Source organism: Eleutherodactylus coqui, chromosome 1, assembly GCF_035609145.1.
Source record: "Eleutherodactylus coqui strain aEleCoq1 chromosome 1, aEleCoq1.hap1, whole genome shotgun sequence".
In the NCBI taxonomy this organism is placed as follows: domain Eukaryota; kingdom Metazoa; phylum Chordata; class Amphibia; order Anura; family Eleutherodactylidae; genus Eleutherodactylus; species Eleutherodactylus coqui.
The window spans coordinates 266,089,615-266,111,560 of record NC_089837.1 but is presented as its reverse complement, the minus strand read 5'-3'; the positions used below and the strand labels follow the sequence as shown (position 1 = coordinate 266,111,560).

At 46.7% G+C, this 21,946-nt stretch overlaps 1 protein-coding gene across 10 annotated transcripts in view; it reads left to right on the top strand.

Moving 5' to 3' along the window:
• Nucleotides 1-21,946, top strand: part of ANKRD6 (ankyrin repeat domain 6) — a 172,125-nt gene that overhangs the window by 132,378 nt on the left and 17,801 nt on the right. For all 10 annotated transcript variants that reach the window (XM_066608535.1, XM_066608492.1, XM_066608483.1 and 7 more), the window contains one exon: nucleotides 16,832-17,017. In XM_066608535.1, the coding sequence (XP_066464632.1) occupies nucleotides 16,832-17,017 (186 nt within the window). The remainder of the gene's footprint in view (nucleotides 1-16,831; nucleotides 17,018-21,946) is intronic.

Genomic DNA, 21,946 nt, shown 5'->3' with positions numbered 1-21,946 from the left:
AGTACAAAACGATTGGCTCTCCCGATCCATACCTGTGGGAACTTTTGCATGCTCCAATTGTATGGCATGCAGATACATAAAAAAGGGTAGCTCCTCTGAATCTACTGTAACGGGAAAAAAATACGAAATACGTGATTTCATTAATTGTTTATCCATGAATGTGGTTTATCTCATTACGTGCAGCTGCGGTAAGCAGTACATAGGAAAAACCCGACAACAATTGCGAAGCAGAATTCTCGGTCACATTGGGAACATCGGGAGAAAGGAGGTGACCTCGGTAGCAACGCACGTATGGGACCAACACGGCGAAGACGCAGATTGTCTGAAATTCCAAGGGGTGGAAATAATCAAATCAGATGGCAGAAGAGGGGATGTGGACAACCTGCTCCTCCAGAAGGAAGCTGGTTGGATATTTCGATGCGAGACCACCCAACCAACGGGCCTCAATGAATTATTATCTTTCAACTGTTTCCTCTGATAAATATGAAAGTTTTTTTATACAAAATTAAGACACAGTTTTTGCCTTAGGCTAGGGCTCAACGCTAACCTTTAACTTTTGAGTTTGACCTATGGCCACGAAGTGTAACGATAAATCAAGCACCTTCGATCACACGTGATGATCTACGAACATATTAGCACTGCTATCTGCAATTTGCACAGTAATATTGCTTACTCACCTGATTTATCATACAGACATCTCTGTGATATACAACTCATGGCTGCCGATTACAGTGCGAAATCGGGTATTTTGGATCACGCGTGAAGATCCAGAAACACATCAGCACTGCTAAATGATGATAAATACAGTGACCTCATCTACTTACTTGATTTATCATATCGACATCTTTCGTTACATATAAGATGTGCCATATAATTTGAATTAATTGCTACTTTTGAGAATCTATTACAACTGTAGCTTACAATGATGATAACTACGTTTCCCATTAGCAACTTTATTGTAAGCGTGCAAGATCAATATTAATAATACCTCCGGACTCTCCTAATCTAAAATATTGCGATCGAAAGTGAGCCCTCTTTAATCCAGCCCTTCTTCAACATAAGTGTTTTAGAGAGGCGGGCTGCAAATAGCAGACGCCGCCCTCTCTCTACACTACTGGCATCAGTGCATGATTACATCATGAAGACCGTCATGACGCCGACATTCGGCCCCTGGTGTGTTCCATGGGGCGCGACGTACGTACGTCATGACACATGGCCGTCAGATCCCACTATGACGCGACGAGCCAGGCTCCACCTCATCTACCTGGATTCGCCGGCATGTCTCGCGTCACGATGACGCGCCGCACTCCACCCCACTCCGCCCCCTAATATCGGCCCACCGACAGTGCTTATACTCCACCCCCTTGTGATGTCGCGGGCCTGTACGCATAATCGCAAACCGGCCGCGACAATCAGAGGAGGCACACCATGTCTACGAAACCAGAACTACGTTTGAGGACCACCCAATCTGATAAGCGAGTGGATAAAGGGTACTCTTGCTGCACATGGCCCAGCTATTGACGGGCGTGTCGGTACTATGATTGGCGAGTTAAATCTCACCAACCCCTTTAGGGGAGGCGGCTATATAAGTAGGTCAGTTCCGGATGGGCTCTCATTCCCTAGCCTACCATCTGGGCTACAGACCATTTTTATTTATTTATCTACTTATTGCTTTAACCATCTAGCATCCAACGGGGAACCTCTGGGTATACTTTATGGGCCAAGCTGAGACTGGGCACTTTCTGAGACATTAAATTGAGTCCCCTGCAATACAGGCAGGCGACCCACAGGAGGATTGGCTCCTTTCTTGTCTAAAATCTTTTCAGTTTGGCTCTCTCTGATCTGGGCACCACCGTTACAGATCTTAGTGAACTGTCAAAACGAAAAATCAGCTCAGTACTGGCTAGGCTCTCTCTGATCTAGCTATCACCTAGACAGATCTGAGAGGGCTGAGAAACTGGAAAATTAGTTCAGGATCTACCTAGCTCTCCAGGTCTGGTTACCACACAAAAAGACCTGTGAGAACAGAAGAACTATAACATCAGTTTAGTACCCGTGTATGTTTCTGGATCTTTGACTAACCTATGTCTCTGGTTCCCTGTAATTGGAAGCATAGTCTATCCCCTCTTTAGGACATACACTATCTTGGCATACAACCGATTAAACTTCATCTACGCATATTCCTAAAAAAATCAACTGTACTGAAATACTCCTGAGGATCCACTCAATGCAGTGGTGAAACGCGTCGAGTTTGAGTTTAGAACTACTGACAGTGCAGTAACAAGCACTATAACACTAATCAGCTGTTGAGCTCAGTACTATTGACGGTGTACCAACAAGTACTATAGACTAATCAGCAGTTCATTAGCTGATAGTGATATAACTATATCAACATAGATCCACTGGTCGGAGTAAGGAAATACTGCAAAATTGCAGATCAAGTCCTCTCCTGAAAAAAATACTTAAGCGGATCTATTTGAAGGAGTACATCCATCTAAGAGTTACCACATAAAGTATCTTGTGTTCTTGTAACTGAACACTGTGGTCTTAACGCTCTATCACGCATCATACAAGACCCACCGAGATGATCCAATTTTAGTGATTTCAGGTAGATAGGCAATTTTCGCCCCCTGAAGGGATCCTCATACTCAACACATTATTTTTTCCTTCTGAGACCGGTACCGGAAGGATAGGTACAAAAGGTATAATCCTGAGATCCCCAACTAATTCAATCACGTGACACCTTTCCAATACAGTGATCACCTGATGCACATCTCTAAGCGGTGGGGTCGGGATCTATACATGACCCACTAATGTTTGTCCTACAATAATCGGATGTGCCGCTCATCTGTTTTGCGACACGCTATTTGTGTTATTTGTTGTGCCCTAGTGTGAAATTCTTTTAAATAAATTATTCAATAAAGTTTATTATTTTACTCTAAGTCCCCTCTGTGATAGGGCTCTAATATTTTTCTGAGACTTCTTGGCTGCCCCCTCTGTGTGAATATTTAGTATTTAGCAGAGGGTTCGTTTTATTCCCCTGCATCTCGTGTGACATTTCCTTTTTGTTTGTGAATACATTAGAAAAGAAACTATTTAATAGATTTGGCTTCCCCCCATCGTCTTCTATGATTTCTCCTGCATGATTTGTTAAATGGCTAGTGCTTAGCGATGAGCGAACGTACTCGTCCGAGCTTGATACTCGTTCGAGATGCTCGTTACTAGAGGCGAGCACCACGCGATGTTCGAGTTACTTTCACTTTCATCTCTGAGACGTTAGCGCGCTTTTCTGGCCAATAGAAAGACAGGGAAGGCATTACAACTTCCCCCTGCGACGTTCAAGCCCTATACCACCCCCCTGCAGTGAGTGGCTGGCGAGATCAGGTGTCACCCGAGTATATAAATCGGCCCCTCCCGCGGCTCGCCACAGATGCATTCTGACAGAGATCAGGGAAAGTGCTGCTGGTGCCGGAGCTGCTATAGGTAGAGCGTTAGGAGTGATTTTAGGCTTCAAGAACCGCAATGGTCCTTCTTAGGGCCACATCTGACCGTGTGCAGTACTGTTGAGGCTGCTTTTAGCAGTGTTGCACAATTTTTTTTTCTTGTATATCGGGCGTGCAGAGCATTGCGTCCACAGTCTGCAGTCATTGTACAGAGTATAGGGCCAGTACTGGTGAGGCAGGGAAAGAGATATTCAGGCTATATAGGCAGTGGGCTTTTTCCAAAAAATTGGGGAAAAATACTATATTTGGGCTGCCTGTGACCGTCTTCAGTTTACTGCGTGTCTGCTGGGGGTAGTAGTCCTAATTAATACGCAGCTAAGCGTTACAGCAGGCTTGCGCAAAATTGTTTCCTGGATCTGCTGTCTTTTACATCAGCGCCGTCATCCCACCAGAGGGAAACAGTATACATAATATTATACGCTGCCTACAGTATCTGTCTGCTGTATCAGCTCAGCATTAAAAAAAAAAATAGAAGCAAAATACTTAAGGCCTACTACTGGCCTTTGGCCACTTGACTGCTTCTGCGCTGTAATTCCACTAGCTCAGTCATACGCACCTACGTCTCACTACAGGCGTGCGCAAAATTGTTTCCTGGCTCTGCTGTGCGTTCCGTAAGGGAAGTCAGCCTCCAACCACAGGCCAATAAGCGGCACATTTAATTACAGCGTTCTGTTTCTGCACTACTGGTAATACAGCATGCTGAGGGGTAGGGGTAGGCCTAGAGGACGTGGACGCGGAGGCCCAAGTCAGGGTGTGGGCACAGGCCGAGCTCCTGATCCAGGTGTATCGCAGCCGACTGCTGCGGGATTAGGAGAGAGGCACGTTTTTGGCGTCCCCACATTCATCTCACAATTAATGGGTCCACGCGGTAGACCTTTATTAGAAAATGAGCAGTGTGAGCAGGTCCTGTCGTGGATGGCAGAAAGTGCATCCAGCAATCTATCGACCACCCAGAATTCTGCGCCGTCCACTGCTGCAACTCTGAATCCTCTGGCTGTTGCTCCTCCTTCCTCCCAGCCTCCTCACTCCATTACAATGACACATTCTGAGGAGCAGGCAGACTCCCAGGAACTGTTCCCGGGCCCCTGCCCAGAATGGCCAGCAATGGTTCCTCTCCCACCGGAGGAGTTTGTCGTGACCGATGCCCAACCTTTGGAAAGTTCCCGGGGTCCGGGGGAGGAGGCTGGGGACTTCCGGCAACTGTCTCAAGAGCTTTCAGTGGGTAAGGAGGACGATGACGATGAGACACAGTTGTCTATCACTCAGGTAGTAGTAATTGGAGTAAGTCCGAGGGAGGAGCGCACAGAGGATTCAGAGGAAGAGCAGCAGGACGATGAGGTGACGGACCCCACCTGCTTTGCTACGCCTACTGAGGACAGGTCTTCAGAGGGGAAGGCAAGTGCAGCAGCAGGGCAGGTTGGAAGAGGCAGTGCGGTGGCCAGGGGTAGAGGCAGGGCCAGACCGAATAATCCACCAATTGTTTCCCAAAGCGCCCCCTCGCGCCATGCCACCCTGCAGAGGCCGAGGTGCTCAAAGGTCTGGCAGTTTTTCACTGAGAGTGCAGACGACCGACGAACAATGGTGTGCAACCTTTGTCGCGCCAAGATCAGCCGGGGAGCCACCACCACCAGCCTCACCACCACCAGCATGCGCAGACATATGATGGCCAAGCACCCCACAAGGTGGGACGAAGGCCGTTCACCGCCTCCGGTTTGCACCGCTGCCTCTCCCACTGTGCCCCAATCTGCCACTGAGATCCAACCCCCCTCTCAGGACACAGGCACTACCGTCTCCTGGCCTGCACCCACACCCTCACCTCCGCTGTCCTCGGCCCCATCCACCAATGTCTCTCAGCGCACCGTACAGCCGTCGCTAGCGCAAGTGTTGGAGCGCAAGAGCAAGTACACCGCCACGCACCCGCACGCTCAAGCGTTAAACGTGCACATAGCCAAATTTATCAGCCTGGAGATGCTGCCGTATAGGGTTGTGGAAACGGAGGCTTTCAAAGGTATGATGACGGCCGCGGCCCCGAGCTACTCAGTTCCCAGTCGCCACTACTTTTCCCGATGTGCCGTCCCAGCCCTGCACGACCACGTCTCCCGCAACATTGTACGCGCCCTCACCAACGCGGTTACTGGCAAGGTCCACTTAACAACGGACACGTGGACAAGCACAGGCGGACAGGGCCACTATATCTCCCTGACGGCACATTGGGTGAATTTAGTGGAGGCTGGGACAGAGTCAGAGCCTGGGACCGCTCACGTCCTACCCACCCCCAGAATTGCGGGCCCCAGCTCGGTGGTGGTATCTGCGGCGGTGTATGCTTCCTCCATTAAACCACCCTCCTCCTCCTCCTCCTACGCAACCTATGTCTCGCAATCAAGATGTGTCAGCAGCAGCAGCACGTCGCCAGCAGTCGGTGTCGCGCGGCGTGGCAGCACAGCGGTGGGCAAGCGTCAGCAGGCCGTGCTGAAACTACTCAGCTTAGGAGATAAGAGGCACACGGCCCACGAACTGCTGCAGGGTCTGACAGAGCAGACCGACCGCTGGCTTGCGCCGCTGAGCCTCCAACCGGGCATGGTCGTGTGTGACAACGGCCGTAACCTGGTGGCGGCTCTGCAGCTCGGCAGCCTCACGCACGTGCCATGCCTGGCCCACGTCTTTAATTTGGTGGTTCAGTGCTTTCTGAAAAGCTACCCACGCTTGTCAGACCTGCTCGGAAAGGTGCGCCGGCTTTGCGCACATTTCCGCAAGTCCCACACGGACGCTGTCACCCTGCAACATCGGTTTCATCTGCCAGTGCACCGACTGCTGTGCGACGTGCCCACACGGTGGAACTCTACGCTCCACATGTTGGCCAGGCTCTATGAGCAGCGTAGAGCTATAGTGGAATACCAACTCCAACATGGGCGGCGCAGTGGGAGTCAGCCTCCTCAATTCTTTACAGAAGAGTGGGCCTGGTTGGCAGACATCTGCCAGGTCCTTGGAAACTTTGAGGAGTCTACCCAGATGGTGAGCAGCGATGCTGCAATCATTAGCGTCGCCATTCCTCTGCTATGCCTCTTGAGAAGTTCCCTGCAAAGCATAAAGGCAGACGCTTTGCGCTCGGAAACAGAGGCGGGGGAAGACAGTATGTCGCTGGATAGTCAGAGCACCCTCCTGTCTATATCTCAGCGCGTTGAGGAGGAGGAGCATGAGGAGGATGAGGAGGAGGGGGAAGAGACAGCTTGGCCCACTGCTGAGGGTACCCATGCTGCTTGCCTGTCATCCTTTCAGTGTGTATGGCCTGAGGAGGAGGAGGAGGATCCTGAAAGTGATCTTCCTAGTGAGGACAGCCATGTGTTGCGTGCAGATACCCTGGCACACATGGCTGACTTCATGTTAGGATGCCTTTCTCGTGACTCGCGTTACACGCATTCTGGCCACTACGGATTACTGGGTGTACACACTGCTCGACCCACTGTATAAGGAGAACCTTTCCACTCTCGTACCCGAAGAGGAAAGGGATTTGAGAGTGATGCTATACCACAGGACCCTGGCGGACAAGCTGATGGTAAAATTCCCATCCGACAGCGCTAGTGGCTGAAGGCGCAGTTCCGAGGGCCAGGTAGCAGGGGAGGCGCAGAGATCAGGCAGCATGTACAGCACAGGCAGGGGGACACTCTCTAAGGCCTTTGACAGCTTTCTGGCTCCCCAGCAAGATTGTGTCACCACTCCCCAGTCAAGGCTGAGTCGGCGGGAGCACTGTAAAAGGATGGTGAGGGACTACGTAGCCGATCACACGATCGTCCTCCGTGACGCCTCTGCCCCCTACAACTACTGGGTGTCGAAGCTGGACACGTGGCCTGAACTAGCGCTGTATGCCCTGGAGGTGCTTGCTTGTCCTGCGGCTAGCGTCTTGTCAGAGAGGGTGTTTAGTGCGGCTGGGGGAATCATCACAGATAAGCGTACCCGCCTGTCAACCGACAGTGCCGACAGGCTTACACTCATCAAGATGAACAAAGCCTGGATTTCCCCAGACTTCTCTTCTCCACCAGCGGACAGCAGCGGTACCTAAACAATACGTAGGCTGCACCCGCGGATGGAAGCATTGTTCTCTATCACCATCAAAAACGTGGACCTTTTAGCTTCATCAATCTGTGTATAATAATCATCCTCCTCCTCCTGCTTCTCCTCCTGAAACCTGTCGTAATCACGCCGAACGGGCAATTTTTCTTAGGCCCACAAGGCTCAGTCATATAATTTTTGTAAACAATTTTTATACGTTTCAATGCTCATTAAAGCGTTGAAACTTGCACCTGAACCAATTTTTATTTTAACTGGGCTGCCTCCAGGCCTAGTTACAAATTAAGCCACATTAACCAAAGCGATTAATGGGTTTCACCTGCCCTCTTGGTTGGGCATGGGCAATTTTTCTGAGGTACATTAGTACTGTTGGTACACCAATTTTTTGGGGCCCTCGCCTACAGTGTAATCCAATTAATTTTTTGCCCACCTGCATTAAAGCTGACGTTACATCAGCTGTGCTGGGCACTGCAATGGGATATATTTATGTACCGCCGGTGGCTTCCTGGCACCCACCCATGCTGTCGGTCCACACTGAGTTGTAACTGCATGTGTCCACTTCTAAAGAACCCCAGTCTGACTGGGGCATGCAGTGTGGGCCGAAGCCCACCTGCATTAAACATGACATTACCTCAGCTGTGATGGGCAATGCAATGGGATATATTTATGTACCGCCGGTGGCTTCCTGGCACCCACCCATGCTGTCGGTCCACAGGGACTTCACAATAGGGAGTTGTACCTGCATGTGTCTATGAATTAAAAACCCCGGTCAGGTTGGGGCATGCAGTGTGGGCCGAAGCCCACCTGGATTTAATCTGACGTTAGCTCTGCTGTCCAGGGCACTGCAATGGGATACATTTATGTACAGCCAGTGGGTTCCAGGGAGCCACCCATGCTGTGGGTGCACACGGAATTCCCATTGCGGAGTTGTACCTGCCTGTGACTATTTATAAAAAACCGCGGTCTGACTGGGGCATGCAGACACCTTGGCAGAATGAATAGTGTGTGGCACATAGGTTCCCCATTGCTATGCCCACGTGTGCAGCTCCTGATGGCGGTGGCACAGGATTATATTTCTCATTGCTTCTGTACAGCATTGTGGGCTATCGCCCCGCCCCTTTTAAAGAGGGTCGCTGCCTAGCCATGCCAACCCTCTGCAGTGTGTGCCTGCGGTTCCTCCTCATGGCAGACGCACTTATAAATAGACATGAGGGTGGTGTGGCTATGAGGCCAGCGTGTTGCATGAGTGCAGCTGAAGGCTGCGCAGGGACACTTTGGTGTGCGCTGTGGACACTGCGGCGTGCGGGGGGGGGAGGGGGGGGGGGTTGGGCAGCATGTAACCCAGGAGAAGTGGCAGCGGAGTGTCATGCAGGCAGTAATTGTGCTTTGTTGGAGGTAGTGTGGTGCTTAGCTAAGGTATGCATTGCTAATGAGGGCTTTTCAGAAGTAAAAGTTGTTGGAAGGGGGGGGGGGCTACTCTTGCCGCTATTGTGGCTTAATAGTGGGACCTGGGGACTTGAGATGCAGCCCAACATGTAGCCCCTCGCCTGCCCTATCCGTTGCTGTGTTGTTCCCATCACTTTCTTGAATTGCCCAGATTTTCACAAATGGAAACCTTAGCGAGCATCGGCGATATACAAAAATGCTCGGGTCGCCCATTGACTTCAATGGGGTTCGTTACTCGAAACGAACCCTCGAGCATCGCGAAAATTTCGTCCTGAGTAACGAGCACCCGAGCATTTTGGTGCTCGCTCATCTCTACTAGTGCTCTCAGTGCAAATCCTTTTGCTGTTTATATAATTATATAATAGTTTAGGGTTATTTTTGCTCTCTTTGTCTATCAGTCTTTCTGCCTCATCCTTAGTAATTTTGATTTTTTTCTTTACATATTTTGTTTATTTCCTTGTATGATTTCAACGCTTCTTTGCTGCCTTCTTGTTTTAGTAGTTTAAACGCTTTCTTGTTTTCCATTTATTGCCCCCATTACAGTCTTGTTGAGCCACATTGGTTTCTTTCTTCTTGTGGTTCTTTTTTTAAAAAGGGTATGAACTGCTCACATGAGGTAATTCGGATGTTTTTAAACTTTTCCTATTTGTTGTCTGTACTGATATTTTTGAGGATGTTGTTCCAATTAATGTTACCGATAGTAGTTCTGAGCTGATCAAATTTTTCTTTACTAAAGTTTAGTTTTTTTGTCACTCCCTGATAAGGTTTCTTACTAAATTTCAGCTGGAAATTAATTATATTGTGGTCACTTTTTCCCAAGTGACCCTCAACCTGCACCCCCATTATTCGGTCTGGTTTGTTAGTTAATGGAAGTCCAGAGTGTTCCTCTTTAATTGCTCTCAAGAACTTATCGCCCTTGTGAGATTATCAGGTTTTGTTTTCCCATATTATATTTAGATCAAGTCCCCCATAATAATTACTTCGTTGCGGTTTGACACCTCTTCTATTTGCCTTAATAATAAGATTTCAGTTTCTTCTGTTGCTTTTGGTGACCTATAGGAAACCCCTATCAGTATTTTATTTTTTTTCTCCCTGTATTTCTACCCACAGAGATTCCACATGTTCATCTCCTGGCACTATATCCTATATTCCCCTGTTCCCCACGGTCTCTTCTGAAGAGATTGTAACCCTCTAAATTCACCACCCAATCACACTTATCATTAAGCCATGTTTCCGTTATTCCAACTATTTCGTAATTTTCGTCAGTCATTTTCGTTTCAAGCTCGCCCACTTTGCCGATCAGACTTCTTGCATTCGTTGCCATACAATTTATACGGTTGTTTTTGTTCTTTAAATTTAAATGGTACTATTGTCTGTTCTGTCAGTTCTAAGTGTACTAACGCTACCCCCTGCTCGACCCCTATTCCCATTACTTGGCCCCAGGTCGCTATCTACACTGTCTACCCCCCTGCTTCTCTTTTTGCCCTTCCCCACCCCCTCAGTCCCCAGTTTAAACACCTCCAGCATTCTAACCATCTTCTTCCCCAGCACAGCTGCACCCTCCCCATTAAGATGCAGCCCCTCCCTATGGTAGAGCCTGTAGCTGACAGCAAAGTCAGCCTTGTACACCAGGAACCCGAACCCTTCTTCTTACACCAACTCTGGATCCACTTGTTTACCTCTCTAAGATCCTGCTGCCTTAGTAGTGTGTTTTTGGTGCAGATAGTATTTCCAAGAAAACTACCCTGGAGGTCCTCGCCCTAAGCTTGGATCTTAGGTCCCTTAAATCATTTGTGAGGGCCCTCCATTGACCTCTAATTTGTTCATTGGTGCCGATGTGCACCATGACTGCTGGATTCTCACCAGCCCCTCCCAGTTATCTGCCATTCTGATCCGCGATGTGTCGAACTCGAGCGCCAGGAAGACAACACACCATTCGACGATCCCGGTCTTTATGGCAGCTTGCTCTATCTGTCCCTCTTATAATTGAGTCCCCCACCACTAGGACCTGTCTAGTCTGCCCTGCGCTCCCCGTCCCCATCTCACTGGAGCAGTTATCCCCCTGGCGTTCAGAGGGCATGTCGTGCTGCAGCAGTGCTGGCTTTATAATGGCATCCTCCTCATCTGCCAAATTTGCAAACTTGGGCTGTGCCAGTTCAGGACTAGCCTCCCTGGTTCTCTTCCCTCTACCCCTCCTTCTATCTGTCACGACGCTAGCTCCCTGCTCCCTCTGCTCTTACATACTACCGTCCGCCTCCGCCTCTACCCCAGCGAGTGCCTGCTCAGTGAGCAGCAAACTCTTTTCCATGATGCCAATGGATCTCAGTTTTGCCAGTTGCTCATTTAGAACCAGGTCAGAACGTATTTGACGGAGACATCTCCATTTTGCAGGACTACTGATCACAAAGGAGGTTTAGACCTCCTCATTTGAGGCAATCACCTGGGTCTCCCACATCGTCTTCCCATTCACCGCCGCCCGCAGCATGCTTGGAAGTTTATTCCAGACACCGTATTCACTCAGAAGTTAAGCTGTCTGATTCTGATGTGTTCGAGAAACAGGCTTCCACTATGGTAGATAGCCTAATAGTTACTGTAACGGATACCCTGCAGCTATCAGATTAGACACCTACAACTTCTGTGGCAATGTTTTTCTTCAGACACCCAAGGCACTCTCAGAAAAGCTTTCTTCCTCATGAGGACTTTGACGATATGTTAACCATAGAATGGAATATTCCTGACAAGCGCTTCATTACGCCTAAGCGCTAAGACCTTCTGTATCCCTTACCAGAGGAACTAGTGAAGAAACGGTCGCTTCACCTGTAGTGGACCTACCAGTGTCCTGCTTGGCAAAACATACCACCCTGCCTATAGCAGACGTTTCATCATTTCAAGTTGTGCGTTACAGAAAGATTGATTTCCTAGACAAAACCTCCTTTGAGGCAGTGGGTTCGGCTCTCAAGACAGTTTTTGCCTCTACTTAATTTTTTTTTTTTTTCTGCTCAAAAAATCCAAGGTCTTCAAGGGCAAGAGCCTTAGTTCAGGTGGTACAAAATCTTTTTGCACAAGGCGTCATAATTTCCAGTTCACCCCTTCTCAACACTTCACAGATTTCTATTCTAACCTATTTATGGTACTCAAGAAGGATGGGTCTGTCAGACCCATCCAAGACTTGAAGAATTTGAATTGGTACATTAAGGTCTGACATTTCCGCATGGAGTCACGGTCATTTCATCCTTGGAATCGGAGGAGTTTTCTGGCATCCATTGACATGAAGGATGTCAACCTTCATATTCTCATCTATCAAGTGCACCAGCGATTTATCCAGTTCACCGTGCATTATCAATTCACGTTGCTTCCATTCAGTTGGCCACTTTCCCTCTTCCCGAGTATTTGCAAAGATTCTGGCATCAGTGATGGCTGTCTTGCATGCCAAAGGGATAGTAGCCATCCCCTACCTCCATGACATTCTGATAAAGACCCTGTCTGAGTAGGCAGCCTGGAAAGTCTACACATTACCCTGGACAGACATTCTGTCCAGATTTAAATGATTTATCTCCCTTCTAAGTCCTCCCTCTCACATTTAGATTTTCTGGGCTTTTCCTTCCATACTGCTCGGGCCCGGGTGCTGAGGCCATCAGAGAAGCTGCTTTGACTCAGAAGCAGGTATGCTCCCTACAAACACAAAATCTTGTCTACTCGCCACGGTGTGATTGTGCTGGGACTAATCGAGGCGGTTATTTTCAGTCAGTCTCATGCTTGAGAGAATGCTCCACAGATCAGTGAGCTCCTTGAATTGGAAGGTCAAAGTACACCAGCAAACGCAGTGTTCATTTCGTTGGTGGCTGGAGTCCCCACAGATCCAGCTAGGGTCATCCTTTCTGACCCTGCAATGGCAGGTACTCACCATGGATGCCAGACTCTTTGGTGGAGGAGGCACGCTGCGAAATCTCACAGTGCAGGGTACTTGGACCGAACAGGAATCCGTTCTGCCAATAAATGGGTTGCAACTTGGGTTCATTCTCCAGTCGGTTCCTCATTTTGCACTTCAGCTGATGGGTCGCCCAGTTTGAATCAAAACCGACAATGCGACAGTTATCACTTACATAGACCACCAAGGTGGAACCCACAGCAGGGTCATGGTGCAAGCGATAAAAATCTTAACCTGGTCCGAGGTCCAGTTGCTAGTACTCTTGGCAGTGCACATACCAGTAGTAGACAACTGGTTGGACGACCTCTTCAGCAAAGAGACAGTCGACCCAGGAGAATGGGAGCTACAACCCGATGTATTTTGGACAGTGTTTCAAAGGTGGGGCCATCGGCACATCGACATGATGACATCCAGGATCAATCAAAAGCTACTAATTTTTGTCCCTCAGGACCCTCAAGCTCGGGGAATTGATGTACTCATAATTCCGTGCACTGGTTTTTGGTTCCTGTACATCTTTTCCCCCTTCACTAATTCCACGTCTTTTCAAGAAGGTCTCCCAGTAGTTCTCATAGCCCCAGATTGGCCCCACCGAGCATAGAACATGGATCCCGTTGACCTGCTAGTCAACTCCCTGTTGCGACTCCCTCTTTGAAAAGATCTTCTACAAGGACCCCTCATCGACCAGGATTCCTTTTATGGTATTGTAGTTGAAGCAGCGGTCTTGAGAGCCCACAGCTATGAGGAGCTGGTCATTCAAACCATGTTGAAGGCTAGGAAATCATCTTCCTTGCGGGTTTGTCATTGCATTTGGAAGAACTTTTTTCTTTGGTGCGAATAATTTTCACCGTATGTGTTAAACTGGATCTAATGTGAATCTTGCGGACCTTGAACAGTCCCTTTCAGATGCTCTGATTTCCTATTCGTAACCTTGCATGGCCTTATGGTTGCCATGCTCATCATTTCTTGCTGGATACAATCAATAGTGGTAGAGGCCTATTGGGCCAAGGGCAGGGAGCTTTTATTCTGCGTTATGGCGCATTCCACTAGGGGTTTCATGGGCAAATCATAACGGGGCTTCAGCTATGCACATCTTTTCAAAGTTCTACCAGGTGCATACATTTGCATCTACAGACGCCTCCCTCATGCAGAGAGTTTTACAGAAGGCTATAGGCTGTCTGCATGCATCGTGATATATCTTTCCACTGCCAAGGACTGCTTTTGAATGCTCCACAGTCAAAGCTGTCTCCCCTCAACCCTCCCAATGATACGGATGTGAAATCTCTCTCATCTTGTTCATTGGGGGGGGGGGGGGCAGCACCCACCAATTTGGTTATTTAGTAATAATAATACATTTATTCCTCCTGTTTTGAGTGTTTGCTTTGTTGTTGCACATGGTGCTACTCTGACTTACAGTTTTTTTCATGTAATCATATTAACTTTGTGTGCAATAGGAGTAGTCAAGTAGGTTATTCGAAGAAAAACAAACTGATTAGCTTGATGCCTGCATGGGGAATATAGCTAGTGAAAAGTGCTAACTCTTTTTCTGCCCACATCGTAGTGGCAGTAGCTATACCAATGATCAAATCTGTGTTCCCCAATGAATAAGGTAAGAAAGAGATTTTACAGTGAGTACAAAACTGTTTCCCCCTATCATTCTGCAAGCAATACTCCATAATGACAAAGTGAAAACAGAATGAAAATGAAAAACAAACATTTTGAATTGAACGTTTTCACACCGTGTATTTAGTTGAAGCAGCTTTTACAGCCTTCAGTGTTCTGGAGTATGATCACACAAGGTTTGCACACCAAGATTTGGGGATTTTCTGCCATTCTTCTCTGCAGATCCTCCTAAGCTCTGTCAGATTGGATGAAGACCATCTGTGGACAGCCGTTTTCAGATCTCCTTAGAGATGTTCATATAGGTTCATGTCAGAGTTCTGGCTGGGCGACTCAAGGGAATTCACAGAGTAGTAACTAAGCTAGTAAGAATATTTCTGAACTTTGGTCAGAGTTGATGGAAAGCTGAATGGAGCTGTCTCCCGGCCCCAACTGCTGAACAACACCCCCACAGCATGATGCTGCCACCACCATGCTTCACAGTAGGGATAGTATTGGGCAGGTGACGAGCTGTTCCTGGTTTCCTTCAGATATAGCACTTAGAATTGTGGGCAGAAATTTCAATCTTGGTTTCATCAGACCAGAGAATCTTGTTTTTCACTGTCTGAGAGTCCTTTAGGTGCTTTTTGGAAAACTGCAGGTGGGCTTTCATGTCTTTTGCTAAGGAGGGGCCTCTGTCTGGTCACTCTGCTATAAAGCCTATATTGGTGGAGCTGCAGTGATGGTTGACCTTCTGGAAGTTTCTAGCAACTGCACACAGGATCTTTTGGAGCTCAGCCAGAGTGACCATTGGGTTTTTGGTCACTTCTCTTACCAAGGAGCATCTCCCCCAATTACTTACATTGGTTTGCCAGTTCTAGAAAGAGTCCTGGTAATCCCAAACATTTTCAATTGTAAGAGTTATGGAGGCCATTGTATTCTTGGGAACTTTCAGTTCAGCCAAAAAAAAAATGTGTAGCCTTCTCCAGATCTGTGACTCCACACAATCCTGTCTCTGAGCTCTACAGGCAGTTTTCCTCCTCATGGCTTGGTTTTGGCTCTGATATGCATTGTGAGCTGTGAGAACTTATATAGACGGGGGGGTGTCTTTTTAAAATTATGTCCAATTAGCTGGATTTTCCACAGATGATCAAGAGAAATGGGAGGCCCCCAGGGGTAAATGTCAAGTGTCACACCAAAGGGTCTGAATACGTATTTCAATGTGATATGTGAGTTTTTAATTTAAAAAATTACAAAGGTTTCTAACATTCTGTTTTCACTTTGTCATTACAGGGTATTGAGTGCAGAATGATGGGGGAAAACATGACATTTTTTAAAATTGCACAAGGCCACAACATAACAAAATGTAAAAAAGTGAAAGATTCTGAAGACTTTCCAAATGCAGTGTATACCCTATTTTGTTTTTCCAATAAATCGTTGTGTTCTGTTATGTATTGGTAAAAGCCATTATCTAATGTAAACTGCATGTCCAAGGAGTAACAAATAGGCTTGAATAGGACTGAACCGCATTACAAGACACAAACCATTTTGACAGTAGATGTACATTAGAGGATTGCTGAGTATGCAAACAAAATGTCTCTACGCATCTCCCTTTTTACTTGTAGGGGAGATATTGCTATGACTAAAGGCCCATTTATACCAGCCGATGATCGCTAATCGGCGATCGTTTTAGCGATAATCTGTGTGTGTAAATGTGCGCCCATCGTCTGCTTTTCGGGCACTGCTGGCTGATCGTTAAATTCAGTCCAACATAAAAATCGTCTATCAGTAGTTCTCCCGGGAAGGGGGGGGGGGGGAGTGCTGATAGCATTGTTTCCCCATGGAGAACAAAGGATCTGAGTGCAGATAATAGCCTCTGGCTATTAGTTGTGTTCAGTGAAGGCTTCATTTGCATACCTAATTGGTATTTAAGTAGCTGAGTAGCTACTTAAAATACCAATTAATTTTTATGCAAAATGATCGCTCAAAGCTGTCACTCAAACCGTAGTTTGAGCGATCTTTGAGCGTTCATCGGCTCGTATAAACCAGCCTTAAAACAAGGAGGCTGCGTTCCTAGATCAGTGTTAGTCCACTCACTCTTTGCAGCTATAAATCCCCTGCAGATAGGACAACAAAAACTGTAGAGCTGACCTGTGCATGATGTCTGCCATTATCTGATGATGAGACCTTCTGTTTTGAACTTTCAGAATTATGGATTTTTTTTTTTGTAACAATAACAAAGTTCTATCTCTTAGATGAAACATAATGTATACAATACTTAATATATTCTCAGATTTCAGCTCTATCAGACCCATCATCACCTGCAGATCAACAGCCCTTTCCCGGTGGCCACCAAACTGGCCATAGCCAAAGGAGAAAGAGCAAACATAGAGTGCCCTCACCACCATTCCCTCCTCATGAGGCCAGGGCTTATCAGCTTTACACTTTATACAGGGGGAAAGATGGCAAGGTTATGCAGGTAATGTGTTAGTGTCCTGTGTGTAGCAAATGGAAAGTAATTGAAAGCAATTATACTATTCTTTATTAGCATTGCTGAAAATGTGCACTATATTTTATTAAACGAAAAATGTACAGGTGCATGAAAAGGTAAGTGAACCCTTTTTAAATTACCTAGATTTCTGTGTTGATTACTAATAACAATATTAATCAGACCACATTTTATCTAAATCCCAATTTATACATATATCAGTTTAGTTTGATAGCAGAACACAAAAACAGTTGTACCATTTGTGTCTTTTATTTGATTGTTCTCAGCAAGAGAAACCAAGTAATCTTGTAGATACGATAACTTTTAATGGCTAACAAAAATACATGACCTAATAGCGAGCTTTTGAACCTACTCGGGGTTCTTCCTCAGGCATAATGAAATAGATCCAAAGAGGCATGCATATAGATACACACATACATATGATTAGGCACAGACATGGTGCGATTAATTTGCACTTAAAAAAATACCAGGGCAGGATGAGTAGAGTAATAAATAAATACTTAAATAGTCCACTGATAAAGGTGTGAAAGTTTTAAGGTCTCTGAATTAGTGTTAGAGGGTCACTAGGCCAGTATGTTATCTCTGCTATAGATTTCTCATACTTCCCAGTCACGCATAAATCCTCTTGAAGAATTTAGGCCTCTGTTGAAAGTGTCAAAAGCTGTTGCAAATTTGTACCAAATTCTTCTATGGTTTTCTGATTTGAAATTGCCTTCTAATATGGTGACTTTTATGTGTTCTATGTTGTGTCCATGACTAGAAAAATGCTTGGCCACAAGTTTTTCAGTCTTTCTTTCTTTAATTGTGTGGCGGTGAGACCTCATTCTCACTTTGTTTTTGTCCTGTTTCTCCAACATAAAGCCCCCAACAGAACATTTACTGCAGCAGATGAGGTACACAACATCAGACGTGGAACATGTGAATGTCCCAGGGATCTTGTAAACCTGTTGTGTGTTGGGGATTTGTATCCTGTCTGTGGTCAGTACATGTGAGCAGATCTTGCAGCTCCATACATTGCAGGGATAAGTTCTTTTTTGTGTGTCAGAGGGAAAAGCACTCCTGATTGATTATAAGGTTCCTTAAATTTGGAGGTTGCTTGTAACACAGAAGGAGAGGGTTCGGAAATATGTTTTTCAGATTGTCAACCTTGTGCAGGGTATAGTGGAGTTTCTTTGCGGTTATCCTTAGTACTTCTAGCTGCGGATTGTAGGTCATTACTAGAGGTACACGTTTGTTTCATTCCTTTTCTGTGTATTGGAGTAGTTGATTTCTGGCTTTAACATCATGTATTTTTGTTAGCCATTAAAAAGTATCATATCTACAACATTACTTGTTCTCTTCCTGAGAACAATCACATGAAGAAAAAAAAGAACACTCTACATCAAAACCTGTGTAGGAAGCATTATGGTTTGGAGTTGCGAAAAGCCTTGTGATCATTAAGGGGAAAAAATGAATTCTAAGGTATACCAAAACTTTTTTCAGAGAACCTAAAGGCAGCAATACATGACCTCAAGCTGCGTGATTCAACAAGACCATGACCAAAACTACACAAGTTAATCAAATAAAGAATGGTTGCAAAAGAAGATGATTTGTATTATTAGAATAACCAAGTCAAAGTCCTGACCCTAAATAGGTTATCCACTTTCTCCTGTTTTTTTTTTTGTTTGTTCTTCATGTAGTATAGCTGGTGCGTTTAGCGCTGAAACGCCCAAAAATAGAACATGCACCACTTGAAAGTCACGTCTGTCTGCGCCTGTGTTAGCGGTCCCATTGAAAGCAATGGGAGCATTGTACCACGATTAGCGCAGTGCTGAAAGCACCACACTTATCGCGGTAAAAAACGCCTGTGTGAGGGGGGGCATGTTTCCATAAGGCTGTTCTTGAGACGTGGTGCCTCTCATTAATGTCTCGCGTTGCAGCTTGGTACGGCCTGGCCAGGAGGTAACCTCGCAGAGTGCTCACCATTAGTAAGGTAGTTGCTCATCCAAAGTTCCTTCTGCTTGGTGATCAGTGGGCTGCCTGGTGGGTGCAGCGCTGCATGCTGTGCATTGATCGGAACAGCTCTGGAGCCCTGTTGATCTGCTGACCTTGGGCCTGCGGTACTTGTAGGAGGCTCTCTCTGGTGCGACGCGCTCTGCCGTGGCTTGGCTTGACTCTCCTCTTTCTTCTGTTATTATGAGCACACGTCAGGAATTCGTCTGCTTTGGAAAAACTACGGAAATTTGCCCGCATGGTTTCCCCTGATCCTACGCCACACTTGACACAAGCCACAAAAAATAAAGAGTACAATACAGAGTCAGATCAAAATTCTAGACTCGGGTCTCAATCTCGGCCATGCGTTCCCTCAACGTTTGAACACCCGCCTTCAGCAAACCAAAGTCCGACTGTAGGGCAACAATTTTCTCTGTGAGGGCAAAGCGTGACTCCGTGATTGCTTTAAAAACTTCGGCAATGGTTGGGTCCGATACAGGAGGTGAAATTGGTGCAATCCGCTCAGAGGGTGTACCTTGTGGGCTGCAGGGTTCATTAGATGGGGGATCCATTGAGGTGCTGGGCTGGGCAAACCGTTGCAGCTTGTTGACTAGTTTAGCTCGTTAGTGGGAGCCATCTAACCGGAAGGGTACTGTAAGAGTTATCCACAGGCTTGAACTTATAAAGTATCACAGGGAAAATTCACAGGTAGTTTAATAGTTAATGCTTAATTGCTGAGGCACAATCATAATGTAGTAATGCCAGTAAACCGACACCACATCACCACCAGATGTCAGCACAGGACAGGCCAAGAGTCAATTGATAGGTGCAGGGATGCTAATCCATAGAAAAGTTTTTTATTCCTCCATCACATATAGAAATGGCGACGTTTCAGCCATATTGGCCTTTCTCCAGCTTGAGAAAGGCCAATATGGCCGAAACATCGCCATTTCTGTATGTGATGGAGGAATAAAACTTTTGTATGGATTAGCACCCATGCATGCTGCCGAAGTTTTCTTTTGCAACGGATACTTTTCAGGAGTAGGATTCGGTCTCCTGAACACTTTGGCTGTTGCATCTGTTTGCCCGACCCGGATTGGGGTTTACATTGGTGCTGCAGTGTTTGCAGGTTGTAAAATAGGAGAGCTGCAAGTGTGGATGAAACTGTGTTTTTCTCTCTCTCCGGTCCTCTGGGGTGGTGGGTGGGGGAGAGGGAAACGAGCAGCTTCACCCTTCTACACTGGGGTGTATTACACATGCAGGGGCACTCTGTCACACTGTGTTTCTGTTCTTTCCTCACTTCTTTCCCTTCACCAGTATTTACTTCCCCCCTCCTCTCTCCCTCTGTGTCTCCCTTCTCTCACCTGCAATCCTTCACAGCTGTGGAGGCACAGCAAGAAGATTGTTCTTTCAAGTCACCCTGTTTCAAGTTGGCGGCCACCCGCCGGGAGGAAGGGGGCTTCAGAGCGTCCCGGGAACTGGAGCGATATCAAACCCCAGGCACCTAGGTAGCACCGGCCCTGCTGTACAGGAGGGCTAAGGCGGCTGAGGCAGCAGAGGCACGCGGCCGGGGTCCATCCATAAAATCGCCAGAGCTGTCACCAGCGAAAAAACAATGTCAGAATTACTTGGATATGCAAAACCTTTACTACAGTTGTTCCATGTTAAAGTAACACATGTCAGATTCCCAAAATTTGGCCTGGTCATTAAGGTGCAAACAGGCTTGGTCACTAAGGGGTTAAGATTTATATTAGCGGTTGTCTTAAGGCCCATTAACACGTAACGATTATCGCTCAAAATTTGTTCAAACGATCAAAAATGAGTCATAATCGTTACATGTAAGCACAGGCATCGAGCAGTTTACTTTTGAACGATGATTTTAAGGTGAATTTAAAATCCATTGTTCAGCTAATTAGAGATAAAGAATCTCTCAAAAGACCACATGCTGTTATCTCCACGGGAGTTGGCAGATAACATTGTAATCTGCCAGCAGCTGTGAAAAGCACAATGCAGCTGTGTGCACAGTTAGGCATGTGATTAATCACAGGCTGGGCTTTGGAAAGAGCATTTGTAGGCCCTTTTACATGCAAATGAAGATGATAGAGTTAATGACCTTTATGCAAATAGATCACAAAATCTTTCAGTAGTTTGAAAGATTATCTTTGCGTGTAAATGGGCCTTTAGATCTACTGTATCCTTCATACTGTATGCTGTATAACTGAAAAGCTATGCATTTCTCATATCACTGATACTAATAAAACAAATTGGCTGGGACTTTCCTGCTTCTATAAACATCAGCTGCATGTTAAAACTTGAATACTTTTGAAATGGGCAAACAATCCAGCCACCTACTAGTTAACTTAAAGGGGTTGTCCCGCGCCGAAACGGGTTTTTTTTTTTCCAACCAACCCCCCCCCCCCCCCCCCCCCTCCCGTTCGGCGCGAGACAACCCCGATGCAGGGACCTAAAGAAAGCTTACCGGAGCGCTTACCTTAATCCCCGCGCTCCGGTGACTTCTATACTTACCGGTGAAGATGGCCGCCGGGATCCTCTTCCTCCGTGGACCGCAGCTCTTCTGTGCGGTCCATTGCCGATTCCAGCCTCCTGATTGGCTGGAATCGGCACGTGACGGGGCGGAGCTACACGGAGCCCCATAGAGAACAGGAGAAGACCTGGACTGCGCAAGCGCGGCTAATTTGGCCATCGGAGGGCGAAAATTAGTCGGCTCCATGGGAACGAGGACGCTAGCAACGGAGCAGGTAAGTATAAAACTTTTTATAACTTCTGTATGGCTCATAATTAATGCACAATGTACATTACAAAGTGCATTATTATGGCCATACAGAAGTGTATAGACCCACTTGCTGCCGCGGGACAACCCCTTTAATTAAACAAAATAATCAATCTAATGGCCCTTTTGAACCTCCC